Genomic DNA, 19,412 nt, shown 5'->3' with positions numbered 1-19,412 from the left:
GATTTATCTTCCAACAAGACAACGATCCAAAACATAAAGCAAAATCTACAATGTAATGGGTCACTGTGTCCCACTTGTTGTTGATACTTTCCCCAAGAATTAAAATTTGATATCTTTATGTTTGAAGCCTGAAATATGGCAAAAGGTTGAAAAGTTCAAGGGGGGTGAATACTTTCCCAAGGCAAAGTGTGTGTAATTATATATACACCCACACACATATATACACTCACATGTCCTGTGAACACCGCCACTGACCAGAGGTCCTGTGTATGTTACTACTGAGGACATTCACTGACCTCAGCGGCCACAGGAATTGACCAGATGACCTATGTGGAATGGACAGTGGCGGAAGGTATCGTAGCATCAGGGACAGGCAAGCATGATTTATTTTTTTTTATGTTTCACTTTCCCTGACCTCCACTGTGAGTTGTTAAATTCCTGGACAACACCTTTGACACGTACCTCAAGTTATAAAGAACGTTTCATAAATAAATAGTGGGGGTGGAAATAAGACACTTTGTAATAAATCTTATACACCTCCCTTACAGTTCTGGACTAGCACGATCAAAGCAAAGTGCAATACTGTTAACCACACAGCTTGCTCATAGACATTGTAACTTTAAACAACTCTAACATCGGAGCCTTGGGACCAGGGCCACGATATTAATCTCGTTTTAAAGAATCTTGGCTTGAAAACTAGACCAAGATAAAGTCTGTATCACCCATAGATTTTCAGATATCACTGGTTAAAGTGGGGTTGCATATGCTCGAGCATTCATTTTAATAAGTGTGCAGGAGAACATGAGCAGCTGACAGTGCAGGGAGAGGAGGAAATTATTTCATTATTCTCATGTCCCTTCAGATCAGCGCCGCACCTCCCATGAGGCAACCGCTTCAGGCGGCGCTATGCCAGGGCCCCAGTGATGGTGGGGGGGCGGCATTTTTGCTTAGCTAAGCCAGTCCGGGACAAGCTGTCCTGGACTGGCTTAGCGTCACCGTCTCGGCAGCCCGGCACGGGAAACGAGCGGTGGATTGGGGAGGCCCTGTGGACGCAGCGCTGCTCCAGCGGCCTCCCCTCACGCTCAGGCAGAGAGAAGGTATTCTCCCTGCCTGCTAATGCCGCTCCGCCTCGCCCCCTCCTCCAGGAAGGGGGGGGGGGGGGCGTGGCAGCTTTCTGTCATCCGCCTTGGGCGGCAAAAAAGGTAGGTTCACCCCTGCTTCAGATTACCACAGTGGAGAGGGAGCTATGGTCTTTTGTTCATGATATCAACTCCACGGTATCCACGGTTCAAGACATGTTCCTGTTTAGGCCCATTCATTTAGGCCTAACCAGGAGTGGTATGCCACGAACGGAATACTGATGCTGTATTGGCATCCTGTCGCAGCTAGCTGCGTGGAATGTTCACAAGGCGGAAAAGGTTTCCGTGACCTTTTGCTCCGCGTGAACAGACCCTAACTGAACCATTATTACTCCATCACATACCCATCTTTCCTTGACTGCATACTATTATAGAGGGCAAAAATAATGTTATCAATGTTTCTTGAACAAATCTATTATTAAATGTACCTTACTGTGTGCGCACCAATTCATATGAGACAATCTCCTTCTTTTCACTGTTTCAGCAAAAGGTCAAAATTACAGCCCATAATTTGGTCCACTCAAGAAGGAGGGAATTTGGGTATTTTAGCTATGCATTATGTATTTATTGTGAATTTTTTTAATGTGAACCAGCAAGTTAATTTAAAGCATATCTATCATTTCAGGTGACTTTTCAGTAGAAACTGCCAGGAAAATTAGATTTATGTGCTCTACTAGGGACAATAAGTGATGACAATATCCTTAAAGCATTGCAGAATATGTTTGTGCTATATAAGTAAAATAAAATAAAATTTATTACTTGCGTTTGGCAATTGTTAGCAATTTTTCCCTCTGCATGCCCTAGCTGTAATATACTGTTCTCCCTGAGATTGGGGTGGAGACTAACTGCCATACACTCCAGTGAAAACAGGAGAATCTGCTCTTAACCTTTCTCAGAAATGAACAGGGTCATGCAGAACATATACAGAGAAGCACTGACTTGCACTTATGTAAATAAAGTACTTGGGCTGTAATAGAAACTTCCTATGTAGCTCCATCATCAGCCTGATCCTCTGTCATTCTTTTGGTGTCGCTCAATTTTTGCTAACTTTACATAGACTCCTATAGACGTGTGTTATTTGATACATGACCTTTAGTCAGTTTTGAGAGTGACAGAGCAGAGATATTAGTTTAGCAGGGGAATAAAAAAAACTGCTTGAAAAGAGGTGATAGAAGCATTTTATGTTATAAGATATATACATTTCTTATATTTGATTAATATCAATTTCTGCAAAGTTTGTTGATATGATGACAGATATAAGGGAATATGGGTCCGAGCACGTAGTAGATAGGAACTGACAACATCTTATTTCTATTTTGCCATTAAAAAAAAAAAAAAAAACCCCTGAAGAGTCAGCTAAATATGGATGTTATGGAGAAATTGAGTGAAAGTCTAACAGGTACTGTTATCTGTATAGAGCCAGATATAGCTAGATTAACTTTACAGACATTAGGTAAATGTCTCTGCTAAATTGGGCCAGTCCTATGATAATGCCCTTTAAAACTTATTTATATGAAATAACAGAACCCCTGTTTATTTTAAAAATACATTTTGGAAACTTTTTTAAAAATGTACATCTTAGGCCAGAAAAAAAACACATGGAAACTCTAAACATTTATTAAATGATGAAAGCAAAACCACATTTATGTGAGTGGAACCTAAAGGAAACAGAAAATCCATTGACAGTATCACCAAGTTTAGAATCTGCAGCCCCTACCTTGCTTGGTGTATGGCCTCGACCCACTCATCTCGCTCAGCCTCCTCATCACATCTCAGTTCCAATGGCTTCTGAGCCTCATGGCCAAAGGTCACAGTGAAATAATGCTGTGGAAAATAGAATTGTGGCATTATATATCACTAAACTAAGTATGCAACACACCAGAAAATTACAAACTATATACTGTATATTTTACAATAAAATGTGGTACATGAACAACTTATCCTACATTTCTAATTGATGGCTTTTTTAGTCATTAATAGAGATGAGCGAGTAGTGTTCGATCGAGTAGGTGTTCGATTGAATACTACGGTATTCGAAATACTCGCACTCGATCGAACACTACTAGCTGTTCGAAGTTTAATGTTCGATGCAGAACCAGCGTTGATTGGCAGAATGCTATACATTCTGCCAATCAACGTTGGTTCTTCTCTTACCTTTCCAAAATCTTCTCCGCGCTGCGTCCCTGCGTCTTCTTCCGGGTGGAATTCACTCTGCCTAGGCATCCGGCCTAGGCAGAGCCGAATGCGCATACGCGGGCATGCACACGCATACACGGGCATGCACACGCATACATGCGCATGCGCAGTTGGCTCTGCCTAGGCCGGATGCCTAGGCAGAGTGAACTCCACCCAGAAGAGGACCCTGCGCCGGGAGAAGACTTCAAGCAGAATCCAGCCCGACCGTCACTCGTGGACTTGGTAAGTATGATTTTATCGAATGTTGCCTACCCCTGAAACGAGCATTTCCCCCCATAGACTATAATGGGGTTCGAAATCCGTTCGAACAGTGTGCGGCTGTTCGAATCGGATTTCGAACCTCGGACACTTTAGTGTTCGCTCATCTCTAGTCAGTAACTTGTATATAAAAAAAAAAACACAACAACAAAAAACAAAACACAGGTATTAGCTTATCTCTACTGAGCAGTGCCAAGACAAATGGTCTTGGATATTTCAGACCTACCATTATATTAAAACACATTGTTATCATGGTTGTGTGGGGAGTAAAGGGGAACTCTGAGCCCAGTTCTACTTATCAGGGGAGCCAATCCAAGGGCCCCTACAAATAAGTGATAAATGTATTTAATTGACAAATCCTTTACGGAGGACATCTCAGCAGGACTGAAGAGCCCAGTGACATATCCCATCCTATATAGATATCATCATGATGAGCATTTTGAAGTTTATCACTAAAAGGTCTTATATCTTTGGAATGGCTGAATGAATACTCAGGGTGACAGCGCCTACTATACAATAGAGTCATTTGGCTTCTCAGACATGGTGACAGGTTTTCTTTCAAGTGGTAGTCTCAGTAAGACAATTATTCCCCTAGCCGACGTGTGGGAAATGTATCATATTGGTGGAGGTCCAACTGCTGGGACCTCCACCCATCCAGAGAACAGAACCCTGAATTGTTCATTTTGATTTTTTTACTATCAGTATGTCTTTATGGAATGGGAGGAAATCCACACAAACACGGGAAGAACATACAAACTCCTTGCAGATGTTCCTGGTGGGATTCGAACCAGGACTCCAGCGCTGCAAGGCTGCAGTGCTAACCACCGTGTTACCACTTACCACATTAGCAACATTTTGAACCAAATTGTGCACAATTTAGTTTGGATTGGTCTTGGGAATTTGCTGCAGAAAGTGTCCACAGTAAATTCAACCCATGTGGACTTGGAATAGGAACCCTCAGAGCCAAATGTAGCATCTAAAATTACTGAGACTGAGAACTTCTCACAAACGTGTTATAATGAATTTCGAAGTGATAAGAAGTCAACAGAACATCTGCATGGACCAACCTGAAATTTAATATATGTAGTCAAAACTTTACTCATACAATGTTTCAACAGCACGCATTGTTACCTTTCCAAATGGCCCAATGGTATTATTATTAGGAAGTAGCTGAAGACGACTTGGTGGCTCATGTAATCTACATTTTTTGTGCCCTTGAGAATATATTCATTGTTTATACTTATTCAGTCTTTCTTCAGCTTCCAGCTCAGTGCATACATTATGTCTCTTGGCAGCGGGCTAATGATATGGATGGAGATCATTTGTTTTACAGTTAGGGGTGTCTGCCAGCGCTGCAGAAGAGTGACAGGATGGTTATCCTGCATTGAATTAAGAGTTGTCCACATTGCCAGTAAGAAACGGTACAACTAGCAAAGGAACATCCCAAAACGAACTCTGAAATAACAGCGAGGAGATATCACATAAAGGTTTCTTTATGGTAATAACACTTCAATTAATGGAGTTATCTGCTCTACCTGATGACCTCCCAAATGTACTGGACTGACGTATAGTCGCCAGGTGCCTGCTCTAGCTGTGTTGCTTCTGTTATGTATTTTTTCCACCATCTGTATAAGGCTGCATGCACACGGAGTTACGCTGGGCTTGTAAAAATACTCATTCACAGCCGTACACACGAGCGCAGCGGACGGCTCCTGAACACTTCCCATTCACTTCAATGGGAGCTCTCGTAACGCCGGCGTTATACCTGTTTTTGGCCTGAAGTAGTTGAAAGAAACCAATGTGTCCATATAGGCATAGGCAGCACATGAATATTATCCATGTTCTATCCATGCATTTTCCGCACAACTCCAGCAAATGCACACCTTTTCATTCCTGTAGTCTAATAAATGCAATATACTTCAACAGATTTTGACTCCTTTCTGTTAAAACCTGTGCTGTAGTCCACTTTCAGTCCCTTCTATTTTCTTTCCGCTGCTTCTGTATTGCAAGCTGAAAGCTGCACCCTGCTTCTCACTTGAATATATTGGGCACCAGTCCCCTATACAGTGCAGGGAAGCTAGGGTTTGGGAAGGGGTCACTTCAAACAGTATCTGCATTATAAACCTTAGAATAGTTCATCTTGGATCACATAAGAGATGAGATTCTCATTACACAATTGGGATTGGCAGCAGTTGCAGCTGCATATAAATATGCCAGTCCCAACAAGTGATATCTCTGGAGAAAAAGAAGGAAAAACACCATTCTGATGCTTTATAATGCCTGAGATATCACTGTGAAGCGACCCCTCAGCCTCAGCTTTCCTATATTATACAAGAGTTTGCCCCTCCGTACTCTAAGAGAGGACCAGTGAGAAGACTTCAACTCTAACTAGAAAAACAAGTAGAAGAATTTTTTTTTTTTTTCAACACAGAAGTTCATGGAAAGAAAGCAAAATCCATTAATAAAGTATATTGCAATTATTATCAAAGGTATTGTTTGGGAAGTACTTACCTGCTCCTGGGGATGCTTTTGTTGGGCCACGGGGGTTCCAGCAATGACAGCCAGCCCCCATTGTACAGGTAATTAATTCCCTGTGTGGGAAGGGAGGAGGGTAGAGCGACCCTGGGAGCCGAACACTGCCACAGATCACATGACCCGGGGGTTTGATGTCACTAGAACACCAGGCTCCAGTTAACTAAACACTCCCCGAATATCCACATTAATGTCCTGAATGGTCCTTTTATAGAATTTTTTTTTTAAAAGTTATTATATTTCTGTACCACTTGAATTACTCCCGCTTGTAATAGATGGGGTTCATCTAACAAGCACATACTAGTGCATCTCAATAAATTAGAATATCATTAAAAAGTTCTGGACTGCTGCTCAGTGGTCAAAGGTTTTTCAGATTAAAGTAAATTTTGCATTTCATTTGTTTGGTCCCAGAGTCTGGAGGAGGAGAGCAGAGGCCGCTGTACCCAATCCAAGCTGCTTGAGGTCTAGTGTGAAGTTTCCACAGTCAGTGATGGTTTGGGGAGCCGTGTCATCTGCTGGTGTAGGTCCACTGGGTTTTATCAAGACCAAAGTCAGCGCAGTCTACCAGGAGATTCTAGAGCACTTCATGCTTCCCTCTGCCCACAAGCTTATTGGAGATGGAAATTTTCATTTTCCAACAGGACCTGGCACCTGTCCACACTGCCAAAAGTACCAGGACCTGGTTTAATGACCAAAGTATCAGTGAGCTTTATTAGCCAGCAAACTCGCCTGACCTTAACCCAATAGAGAATCTATGGGATATTGAGGAAGAGGAAGATGATAGACACCAGACCCAACAATGCAGACGAGCTGAGGGCTGCTATCATACAACCTGGACTTCCATAACTCCTCTGCAGTGCCACAGGCTGATCCCTCCATGCCACATTGCCGTCATTCATACAAAAGGAGCCCTGACCAAGTATTGAGGGCATTTACTCATAGATTGTAAGCCCTCGTGGGCAGGGCCCTCTACCCCACTGTGCCAGTCGGTCATTGTTAGTATTATATCTACCTGTATATTCTGTGTATTGTATGTAACCCCCAAATGTAAAGCATCATGGGATTAATGGTGCTACATAAATAAATAAATAATAATAATAATAAAAATTTACTGGACAGACTTTTCATTTAGCCAACATCTCTGTGTTAAATATTTTTTTTACAGTTGGTCTTATATAATATCTAATTTTTTTGAGATTTCCTTGGCTGTAAGCCATAATCATCAACAATAACAGAAAGAAACACTTGGAAAAGTTCACTCTGTTTGTAATGACTAAATATATGGGGGACACTTTTTCAATTAAATTACTAAAGAAAAAACAAAAAACTTTTTACTGATATTCTAATTTATTGAGATGCACATGTATTATAAAACTGCTACTAATGTAATCCCATAATATAATAGTTAATGAAGCAGAACTGGTAAACTTTGCTATGGTTAGGGTAGCATTGAGGGCGCGACACATGACTCTGAGATTCAAAGGACACCAAAAAGAGAACCCCATAGTTAAACATCACCCCTCCACTCAGGTCCAGGACTAGACATAATGTGTAAGTTTTACCTAGAGCTCCTTACATCTGGCTCCAAAGTAACTTTACCCACTAGTTTATAGTCAATAGACCATCTCCAAGATGTCTCAGATTAATAAAGTCTGTACTGACAAATCCACTGAATAAAAGAACATCCGATTGCAGTTATGTCAGATGAAATCACCTCCAACAGATTAAGACGCTGTTCCAAACAATGATCAGGTATTGCTGACAGTAACTTATACTATCGGCAATGCACTCCATCCATCTTCTGTTCATCGGAGACAGGAAAGCTTGACACCCAAGTATTAGAGTCGACAAACTGTCTCAAAAAATGATACACCATTGGATTTTAATAGAAAACAATCAATCTAGAAAATGTTCATGTATTAGACGTTCTGCCATGATCTCACCAAGCACAGCCTATTGGGTGCCAGACAGCCAGATCCATAATGAAGCGGTCATAGTCATACTCTGTGATTCAGACAAGATGCCAGCTTATCTATAATATATTGCTATGTCTAGAACAAGTCCAGGACAAGTAGTTTTATTTGAGGGATACAGTAATACGTCTGTATTACATCCCTTCCAAAAAATTGGAAGGACTTCTGATGATAATAGGAAGAAAAGTTCCCACCGTTGTATCATATAGATATTAAATCGCTTTGGTCCTGACTAGGACAAATAATAAGTAGACTGAGACTGAAAAAACTTTGGTATGCTTATATGCATCTGAATTCTCTCATGTGAATTGGTTTCTCTATAGCCATATTGGCACCCCTGGTAAAAGCCATAGATATATTTAGTGGTATTACTGTATATTGAGGCAACGACTTCTTATAACACACCTATCCCCAAAATACATCTTCCTATTGGCATGATATTTGACAATGTGAAATGGCCATTGTGCCCATACTTCTTTTCATGTGGTTTTCTATAATCTACAGTAGGACGTGTTGGGTTCTTCATCTCTATTCTCATTACATATTTAGTACTGTATATACTCGAGCATAAGCCAACCCGAATATAAGCCGAGGCCCCTAATTTTACCACAAAAAAACTGGGAAAACTTATTGACTCGAGTATAAGCCGAGGGGGGAAATGCAGCAGCTATTGGAAAATTTCAAAAATTAAAATGGTTGTAGTTTTTGGGTGCAGTAGTTGCTGGGTGCTAGGGAAGGTGTTTTGGTTGTCTGTCTGCCCCTTCCCTGAGCTTGAGGACTGGGTTTTTCTTCCCCCACTTGGAGTTCAGCCTGGCTGAATATAGGTTATCTGCAGTGCTCCTATTAACCCTTTCCTGACAGAACAAGAGCACTGCAGATCCCCTATATTCAGTAGACCGGGCACTTTCGGACACAGGGATATCTAATGTGTATGTGTTTCACAGTAATTTTCTACTTTTATATGTATTCTAGGAAAAGGAGGGATTTAGAACTTTTATCTATTTTATTTTTTTAAAGCTTTTTTTTCACTATTTTATGGGAGATTCTATACATTACTATTGTGGTTGCTCATAGACGACCCCCCCCCCCCCCCCCAAAAAAAAAAAAAAAAAAAAAAAAAAAATATTTTTTTTTTCTTTTTGCTTGACTCGAGTATAAGCTGATGGGGCTTTTTCAGCACAAAAACGGTGCTGAAAAACTCAGTTTTAACAAAGCCTCTTAACATGAGAGTCAAAGTAAGGGTCCATTCACACAGAGAAAAATGCCACTTTATTTGGCACTGAATTTTCAGCTGTAACCCCTGTGTGCAGTTCAAGGCAACGAGGGGTTAACAGTTTGCCGACATTATGCATGCGGGATGAAAGCAATTGTTTGTTTATCAAATCCTTGGAGGATGGGAGGGGCTGCTTTGCAAGGAAGACCATATGCTCAGGCAGTCTGCAGGATAGAGGGATCACAGGTGCATGTAAAAGGAGGATCTGTTGAGCTCCCAGAGGCTGAAAGCAAAAAGAAAGAGGATTTAATTCCTTCAGAGAAAAGGTTACTGGCTCCACAGGAGGATCTGCTGAAGAGACTGGGTGTTTATAACTTCCATAACGGACAGAGGTGCCTCCCAGCTACACCTGAACGTTCTTCCAGACTTAACCCTTTGGCAGCCTGTTGGACGGGACGGGGTTAATCTCTCTGGGACTGTAAGTGTACCTACCACCAGCATTCTTATTTAGACTGAAACCTATGAACCAGGAGCAAATGGTTCTTGCTAGAGTAATCCTCTTCTAGTAGTAAGAGACTTGTTTCACGCAGATATACTGTATGCTGTGCTGCCATGTCATATTACAAGGGATAGAGCCTGCTGCTGCTGATAGATGATTGTAGCCAATACTGGATTTTCTGCAGTGTACTAAATCATCTGCACTAAGGAATCTCACCCTGCTAGGATTTAAAGGAGCATTATTAACTTCTGACATATCTCATGTGCACCAACGAATGAAGAGTTCCCACAACCACGGCAACAGGCCTTGTATTAAGACTGAGTTTTTTGTGATCGTTATACATTGTTCTAGGGCTTTACCACATAGACTTGCCATTTTCTAGATAGGTTTATCGCTTACAGTACAACCTCTTACTGATGCTGTGAATGTTATTGCATATTGTACTTCACCATTACTTTTATTAAGTTCCATATAAAAGTTTCTTTGTTTATACCACAATCCTCTCTGGCGTGTTGGTGTGGGCGGGGCTTTCCCTTGTCAAGCCTCAGGCAGAGATCTGAAGAAAGGCGCTGTCAACCCGGAAGCACCAGAATATCACCGACAAGGGTGGAGGCACTGCGCTAAGCAAGGTAGAACAGCAACTCATACTTACCCGAATGCCCCGCTACCCGGAGGTGTGGCCAAAGGGGGTGTTACACAGCGCTGAAGAAAAAAAAAGCCTCCCATTGATTTCAATGGACTCTGCTAGCTTTTTTTTCTGCTAGCGGAATATTCCACGCTGAATTTTCCACACTGAAAAAAAGCCTCCCATTCACTTCAATGGGTTCTGCTATTTATTTTTTCCACTAGCAGAATTTGAAGTCAATGGAAGGCTTTTTTTCCAGCACTGAAAATTCCGTGCCAAAGAAAGCAACACTATTTCCTTCACTGTAGCTATATTCCTATGACAGGTCTGGGAGGTGTTTTTTTTTTTTTTTTTTTTTTAAATAAGGCTCCTGGCTGTCATAAGAACAGGACAGCTTCCATGATCTTGCCACGCAGGTGTGTTCCTGCAATGGAAAAGGTTGCGGAACACAATGGGGACTCGCACAGGAGGCTCTAGGGGGACATTATATAAATTATTATATATAACAACAAACATTAACCTAAAGCACAGCGGCCACCATAGCTGCCGGGTCTCTGCTTTATTACAAAGACCTGGTACTAATGTGCACGATCATAGTTCACTGGTGTGAGTTTTTGATCACTCTTTCGGTGATCAGCTGCTTTTAAAACAGGGAAAAAATAAATTGTTGTTCGGGGACAGCACATCGCCCTGTGCAATAATGGCTGTTCCAGAGAAACAATGGAAGTACATGTCCAGGAGAATGTTCACTTTAGCAATTGTTCTTGTAGCATGTCCTCTGTATCTGCCTGTGTAATAGCCAAATGCAAAACAGCACGTTTTGTACAGATCAGCACCTTAGTAGTTTCACCAAATTTTGTGCACCTCTTGTAGATTACTCCATCTGTACTGGCTCAGGACTTGTCACATAAGGAGGTTTCTATTATTAATCTATATTGTTTTACAAGATGAAAGCTCCCAATAGATGCAGTAAAGGGGGAGTCTGACATACTCTAAAGCGCTCCGATATTACAGTATTACATGCGAGGCAGCTGTTTAGCGAAACAACCAGACAAGATAACATAAAAATGTGTTCTGCTAAAGGATTTTCATATAAAATCTCTCTGGAAGACAGGAGACAGCCATCCTGCTACTTCTGTTTACAAGCCTGAGAAAAAAATCCATTCTTATAAATTATACAGTAAATACAAGTCTTATATCAGATACGGACACTGTACTGTAAGAAGGCATGGGCACTGGAGCATTGAGCTCCATATATTCTGCAGATAAGTTTATGGATAACTGCAACAATATATTCTACAATCTCACTCACAATATGGTGGCAAACACTGATATAGTAATACACTTACAAAAAGTTACTTCTAGACAGCATACCATTCACGAAACACAGGCACACATATGTAGTCCATCACAGACAAAGGATTTTATTCATATCAGTACAGTAATCTCTATATGTTTCCTGCATGAGTAAGACAGACAGTTAAAGAGCAGATTCTCCTCTTCTCACCAGCTCAGAGAGGATTGCATGTTCCAGATCCATCACGAACAGGGAAAAGCTGCCACAGTCTACAGAATATAAATCATGAAACGGACAGAAATAATGTTATCGTCTCACATACACGCATACTGCACAGTTTAGCATAAAATAATATGCTTTAAAGCAAACATGTCACATCACAAATGTAGTACAATCTGCAAGCAGCAAGTTATAGAGAAGGAGGAGGGGAGCAGAGTTCAAGGGGTTATCTGGGACTATGATAGGGATAGCTGTGGTCTCATTGCTGTGTTTGATATTGCTGCATTGGAGTGACCAATGAATGGGATATGCCTGGCCTATTATAGTAAGGTCCCTGAAAACCCCTTTAATGCGGTTCGTGTGAATAAGGTCTCAAACTATGTTATTGATTCCAAAATAAAATCATCTTTAAATAAATTCTTAAAAATATGCCGTAAATTCCTTTTTTTTTTTTTTTTTTTTGGATCCCGATATCCTTGTGAGGGCACATCCATATTTTGTCTGTAGTTGAAATGTACAGATTTTTTTACTATAATAATTACTTGAATTTGATTGAGGAATCAATTTTTCATAAAACAAATACACCATAGTACAAAATGCTAGAATAATATTTGACAGGCTGCAATTCATGCCTAAACCACTTGGTAACCACAGACAGACACGCCAAGCACAGACAACTAGTGACAGAGTATCGCACAATCAAGTCTTGTTTTCAAAGCTGGCCATCTTAGGATACTTAAGCCAAGAAAAAAGAAAAGTAAAAGGCACACGAGTCTATTACATACATTACAGTACACCCAATGGGACACTATTGAGTTGAGTCTGGCAAAAACCTCTACAAAAAAAAAAAAGAAAAGAAAAGAAAAGTACTACATCTCTGGTCAAAAAGCTGCGTTTTTAACTCTATTCTAAGGTTTCACTGACCTTTATGTGGTCTAACTCCTGACCTTCAAGTGAATTTTTGGTTAACCATGTTTGATTTCTTTAGACTCAGCATTCAGGGGTGTAAATTGGGGTGTCAGGCAGGGCATGTTCCCAGGTTACAGGTTCTTTTAGAAAGAAAGCTAGTGCAACAACCTGAATATTTGGACTTGGTGAAGTAAATTCTAGCTACAATTCTGCCAGGTATGTTTGTATCCCGGCTGTGCCCTTCTGAATTACAACAAAAGGATTGGAATAAGTCGGGCTTATTATCTGATGAACTATCCTTAGGCTAGGCCATCAACTGAAGATCAGCAAGGGTTCAACACCCAGGACCGCCCGAAACAGCAGTGTTCTGGTGGGCGCTACAGCCTCTTCACAGCAAACCAAAAACAGTTCAATACATTTGTATAGCAGCGGTACTTGATATTGCAGCCTTTCCCAATCAATTGAATGGGACTGAGCTGCAAACAGGCCAGGTGACCCATAAACGTGGCTTCACATGGCCTGTAAGGTGGAAATGATCAGGAAGTGTCTCTTTAAAATAGGTGTATTGACAGGGATTCAGGAACTGAACCCTCACAGATCTTCAATTGATCACATAAAAAACCCCAGAAAACATCTGTAGGCTAAGGCCCAACGGAACGTCCTGCAGCAATAACGTGCTGCAGGAAAAACCATGGCGGCAACACATTGCAGTTCTTCCTGTAGCGCTTTAGACAGAAAGTTCGCAGAGTTTTCATGGGCTTTCTGTGACAATTATAACTATGGGGAAACTGCTGGCGTTTCTGTAGGTATTATTGACTTGCTGCGATTTCCAAAACTGGCGCAGTGTGTCCGCACCACAGTTTTTACTGCAAAGTGGGCATAGGATTCACTAGAATTCCATCCACTTTGCCCTTACTGTAAAATGCAATGATTTTTGCTACAGCTTTTCCATCCCGTGGGGTCCCGGCCTTAAGGTCAGGGCCCAACATTGCATAAATACCGTGATATTGTCATGGCAAACACTGAAGCGTTTTACGGTACCCGCAAAGTGGATGCGATTCTGGCTAACTCCATCCACACAGTACAGAGAAATATCCGCAGCAGAGACGTTGCGATTTCGAAAACTGTTGTGTTTATGTAAATCTCGGCATGCCAATTATACCTATGGAAACACTGGCCGTTTCCGTAAAGGTATAGTGGAAGCAGGAAGTCTACTTCCTGTGAAAAGTGCTGCTGGAAAAACTGCATTGCGTTTCCAACGGCATCTTTTCCGCAGCACTTTTTGGCTCTTAGCCTAAGTCCAAACCCCTCAGTCGATTTCCAGCAGATCCGCAGGACACTTGTGTCCTCTTCAGAACTGTTTATACCAGGATCACACAGACTAATGTTGCAGACTAACAAGCAGTGGGGTAACCAGATTTCCATTTTACTTCTAGCCTTAATTTTTAGGTTTAGTGTCCCTTTAAATGAATTAAACCTAGAAGTTGAAAAAAAATCTGCTTTGCTAACACAAAGGAAATAGATTTCAGGACATTGCCACAAGTGACAATGTTACTACCCAGGATGATATCAACCACATGCAGACATGCAGGAAGTTTGTGGCCAATGCCACCAAAACCCATGAGGCTTGGATGATGTCCCTGACCGAGGTCACGACAGGGGTGACCAGTTTACATTGGCAGACTATGGCTGTAGAAGGCTTCTCAGCTGCTTCACTGCAGATTTTTTTTACATACTTTTCTCTATTGCTGATGTGGTTTAGTTTCTCTACTAAATACATTGCTGCAGAATCCAGTAGCCTTGATTCAGTTAAGGACGTCATTTTAGATGAATGAGTGGGGAAAGATAATGCAAAGTCATGGCCACCAATGACTGATAGGAAACAAAGATATATGTCATTGTTATAGCGCGCAGACTAGATTTAATTTAGTCCTCATTTCTAAAAGAACTATTCAGTGAGCGATTTGTTTCCTTGACTCAACACCCGAGAGGATGAATCTATGAATATTTGTATCACGTAAAACCACATGAGGCGCTGTATGATAAATCCATACCATATCAAATGTGAACACTGCCCAAGTGCATTTTTGCAACAAAGCAGCCAGAAGGAGGAAGAGAACATAGCTGAGCTATAAGGAGATACAGATTTCTTTAGATATATTCCTTTCTGTAAGAAAATCGAACCAAAAGAAAGGAGGTGAAGGGAAAAAGCGCTGGGATATATATTTTTTTTATCTTTTAGTATGTTTTCTGGCTTTAGTATTCCTTAAAAGAAAGCTCAAGTGACTGCACTTGTCCAGGATTTGGAGTAACCCCTGTGGAGGTGTACATTAAACCAAAATTTTTTAAAAAAGTATACTCACCCGTCCAGGGAATTCTGTTCTACACCACCGTTGTTCCCAATGTGACCACTTAGACTGATCAGTGGCCTAGGTGGACACCAATAAGAAACTGGTGACATATGTAAGTGATGTCATCGGTTCCTCTCCAGATTGGTCTCAGTGGTCACATGGGGTGCAGGTCTTCCAGCTTCAAGGCACTGGCACAAGCCTAAATGGACACTGGTGGTGGACAGTGAAACACAGGGGACACCTCCTTTTCCATCGCCTTTACCCCTCTTTTGGAAGTTCTACTTTGAGGATTGAGACTGTGTTCTTTTTAATATTTGAGGAAGAGTGGGGCTAAGGCCATTGGACTCAAAACTGACTTGATCCTCAGAATGTCTAATAAAATATATACCTAAACCAGATTAATCTAAAGGGCTAGTTCAAAAAAAATGAGAAGCGAAGATTTCATATGACCATCTAGAAAGCTCTAACGTCTAATGTACTGGTTTGTTTTGCAACAAGCAGGATATTAGCGAATATTAGCGGCTATAATTAAACTCATTTACATATTCATATAACTAACAGATGGAATATTAGGAATGTCAAGATTATGTGAACTTTGTAAATGTATTCAAGTTAGAAAAATTAATTTCAGATCATTTTAATACAATTACTGCAAAGCTCATTTTCTTAGTGAACTAAATCTGGTCGATGCTACATAGAGACACTATGGGCAGTTCATTTTATTAGGTTCTATTCACACTAGATGCAGGAAAACTACATGTTTATGTTACAGCAAATTAGTTTGCATCAAAGCAATACTGAGAAAATGTTGGAAGTTTGACTAGTCATGCCCTGTGACTCAATTATAAATGAAGATTATGTCCTCTGAGCACTCTATATTGGACAGTGACCACTAGAGATCAGAGAGTTGGTTTTTAATGAGATGGGTCTTCCAAAAATGTTAGGTTCAGCCAAACTTTGGTCAATACACAATGCATGGATCCACCTGCTTCAAGCTCTGTACACTGTGTAGATATTAGCTGACTGACGGGTGTACCAAGTGTAGCACCTTCACCGATCTGACGTTAATGACCTCACCTAAGGATAGTCCATCAATACTGTGTCTTGGACAACTCCTTTAAAACCTCAGAATTTGAAGTTATCCACAAATACAGTATACTAGGAGGCCACACTTTCCGATGACTAATGTTGCCATATTCTAGCATCCAATGTATGGCTCTAACACCTGGAACTACCATAGCTCACTGGCAACAAACTTAGAACATCTTTACTCCCTTTGAGTTCAGTTCAGTTGAACTCTATTAGATCCGAATGCTGCAGTCCTAATAGGGATGCTAAAATGCAGTCAATTTATAGCCATCTAAAACCTGCCTTCGGCTGCATTCAGATGACTATAATAAGGCTTTGAAGCCATGACTAACCATAGAACAAAGAAGAGAATACTTTCTTTGTGTAAATATTGCTGTTATAAGATTTTTATAATGCCCCTTGGTGTTCTTTGATTTCTTTCTAAGAATGTTCACCTTATGTGTCCAGTGTTACTCATGCTCAGTAGCTCGGTCTAAATTCCTATTGTATAAAGGAGGAGGAGTAATTCATGCTAGGGCTGGGAAATTATGACTTACCGTAAATCAAAATTGTAATTAATCGGGCATTTCACCTTGATTACAATTAAAAGCAATTGTTTAGACCACACCTTTAAAACCACCAGCACTGGACACAGTATGTGGATGTCCTTAGAGGGTATAAAAAAAAAAACACAGAGGGCGCTATAACAGGTACACGGCAGCGATACGTACACACCAATTCCAATGAACATTCTGAATGCAAAATTATTTTGCATGATCTAACAGAGAAATGTAACATTTAGTCACGGATCAAGCCTCTTGAGAAAGATTTCCATGCTAGATCTTGTCCGTGATGCTACAAACAGTTCCCATAAGAAAACATTAAAAGTAACTTGAACGTTGTGTTAGCAATACTAAGGCCTACCTTATTTCTAAAGAGTTAAACTATATAAACAGTACCAATACAGATTCTAGGGGCCTCACATGTAACATATTTCCATTTACAGCATGCTCCATTCATTCCTGCTCCCCAGATACAGCCTTTTAGCAAATTCTTATTCAACTAGATGTTCCACGTTCCAGATCGTACATTAGTCACCTGTGAGACACAGATCCTAGTGCTTGGGGAGAGTCTAAAGAAATTATCTCTGCTGCCAAGTCTCTGCCCAAATTCCCATTCACTGCGTAATAAAAAAGAAAGCAGATCTGCTCTGACAAGATCATCCTTTCATAAGGCAGTGCTGGCTGGTGCTGTCTATACTATTGTTCTTCAACATGATCTCAGACCATCAAATACCTTTTCCTAATAAAGATGTCAATTTTACTTTGTATCTTTACTATGCAGGGATGAAGATGCCTGATGTCCCATTTTCAAGTTTGCCAGTCAATATGTAACAAATGGAGGGTAATGTGAGTTAAATTAGCTTTAAAGTAACCATCTTACAGGTAAACATTATCTAAATGGAATGTTAAAGGGATATTCCAGCATTATAACACTAGTAACCTATCCTTATTATACACCAGCGATATCCCATTGGTAGGTTGACTGTGATTTTAGACTGATGTAGACAATGGAAATAACATTACTTGCTTGACCAGCAGCAGCAAAGGGTAATGTAGCTTTGTTTTATTAATTGAACAAAGATGCCAAATTCTGTACGGTCACCAAGTGTATGGCATATGTGTCAATTCTCCTGAAGTGTTTGAGAGGTTCCTGCAAGTAGTTCCTGGTGACCTTGTGCCATCAGAAAGAGTGGGCAGAATGCTGCACATGCCAGGCTCATGGTTATAATATATGTGATGTGGGTACTTTAAGTGCCAGTCAGGACACAATAAAAGAGATATTTCATGTCACAAGAAGTCACGTCACCAAGCATAAGGATGAGGGCCGGGGCTTTAATAAAGGCCATGTGAAAAATTTTGTTGCGCACTTTGTTCACCAAGTCAACTTCTAAAAGTTAAGTATGGTGTATGGACTGATGTAACCAATGAAGAGGCTCCAGCTCTTTCAACAGCTTATAAGCAGGGATACTGAGGGTCGGACCCGCACAATTTGATACAGATAGACCATCAAAACTGTAACCCCCAGAAAACTTCTTTAACCCATTAACTGCCAAAGAAATTTTTCAACAATATGGGAACTGCACCGTGAAAATGACCTCGTGTGCGCAAGGCAATGCATGCACGTGATCAGTTTAGATTTCCTATCAGGGGTGACATCCTGCTGTAACATGTGAATGTCCGGTTTCTATTCCTTAATGACAGATGGCATTCGTAGGCGTGTTAAAGTACCCGATCCATATTGGGATCATGGCAGTTAATGGGTTAAGCTGAAGACACACCTAGTGTAAAAGCTGCATTTTAAGAAGCAGATTTTGCTGCATTTTGTTGTCAAAGCCAGAAGCAAATTTAGCAGAAGGGAGAAGTATAAGTGCTTCCTTTATAGTCTCTGTTCCTTTTTAAGCCACTCTATTCTGTGGCAACAAAACTGCAGCAACATGGTGCATCAGTCTAAGGCTGAGGCCCCTCGCAGCAGAAACGCAGCTTTTTTTGGAGATTTGGTTATGTTTTTTGAGCCAAAACCAAGAATGGCTACAAATGAAATTCAAAACATACACCGTGTTTCCCCGAAAATAAGACAGTGTCTTATATTAAATTTTGGTCCTAAAGATATGCTATGTCTTATTTTCAGGGGATGTCTTATTTTATTTTTGTGTGCTGCTGCCACCACTACGCTACGCTGAGATGTGTTTGCTGCGCAAAGACTGTATGAAGAAAAACATTGCAGCCATCGCTGTGTGCGGTGCTCCGTGTGCACAGGAAAGCCGGCTGCTGCCTCTGCTGTGATACCGTACGTTGTATCCACTGTCTCTACTGCTGTGGGATGAGCTGGGAGAGTGGATCCCCCGCCGCCTACGATGCTTAGTGTATGCACAGCGAGCATCTCCCAGCTCATCCTATAGCAGCAGCAACAATGGATACAACTGCAATGTTTTTCTTCATACAATCTTTGCGCAGAAAGATTATTATTATTGGGGGATGCCTTACTTTCGGGGGGTGCCTTATATTAGGCAATTCAACAAAACCTCTGCTATGTCTTTCTTTCAGGGAATGACTTATATTCGGGGAAACAG

The 19,412-nt window shown here is 40.9% G+C and overlaps 1 protein-coding gene across 1 annotated transcript in view; it reads right to left on the bottom strand.

The window, feature by feature from the left end:
* Nucleotides 1-19,412, bottom strand: part of RASGRF2 (Ras protein specific guanine nucleotide releasing factor 2) — a 199,577-nt gene that overhangs the window by 108,983 nt on the left and 71,182 nt on the right. The window contains exon 2 of the mRNA XM_075271044.1: nucleotides 2,857-2,963. Within this exon, the coding sequence (XP_075127145.1) occupies nucleotides 2,857-2,963 (107 nt within the window). The remainder of the gene's footprint in view (nucleotides 1-2,856; nucleotides 2,964-19,412) is intronic.

This window comes from Leptodactylus fuscus, chromosome 1, assembly GCF_031893055.1.
Source record: "Leptodactylus fuscus isolate aLepFus1 chromosome 1, aLepFus1.hap2, whole genome shotgun sequence".
Lineage (NCBI taxonomy): Eukaryota > Metazoa > Chordata > Amphibia > Anura > Leptodactylidae > Leptodactylus > Leptodactylus fuscus.
The sequence above is the reverse complement of the archived record's forward strand: the minus strand, read 5'-3'. Positions and strand labels throughout refer to the sequence as shown.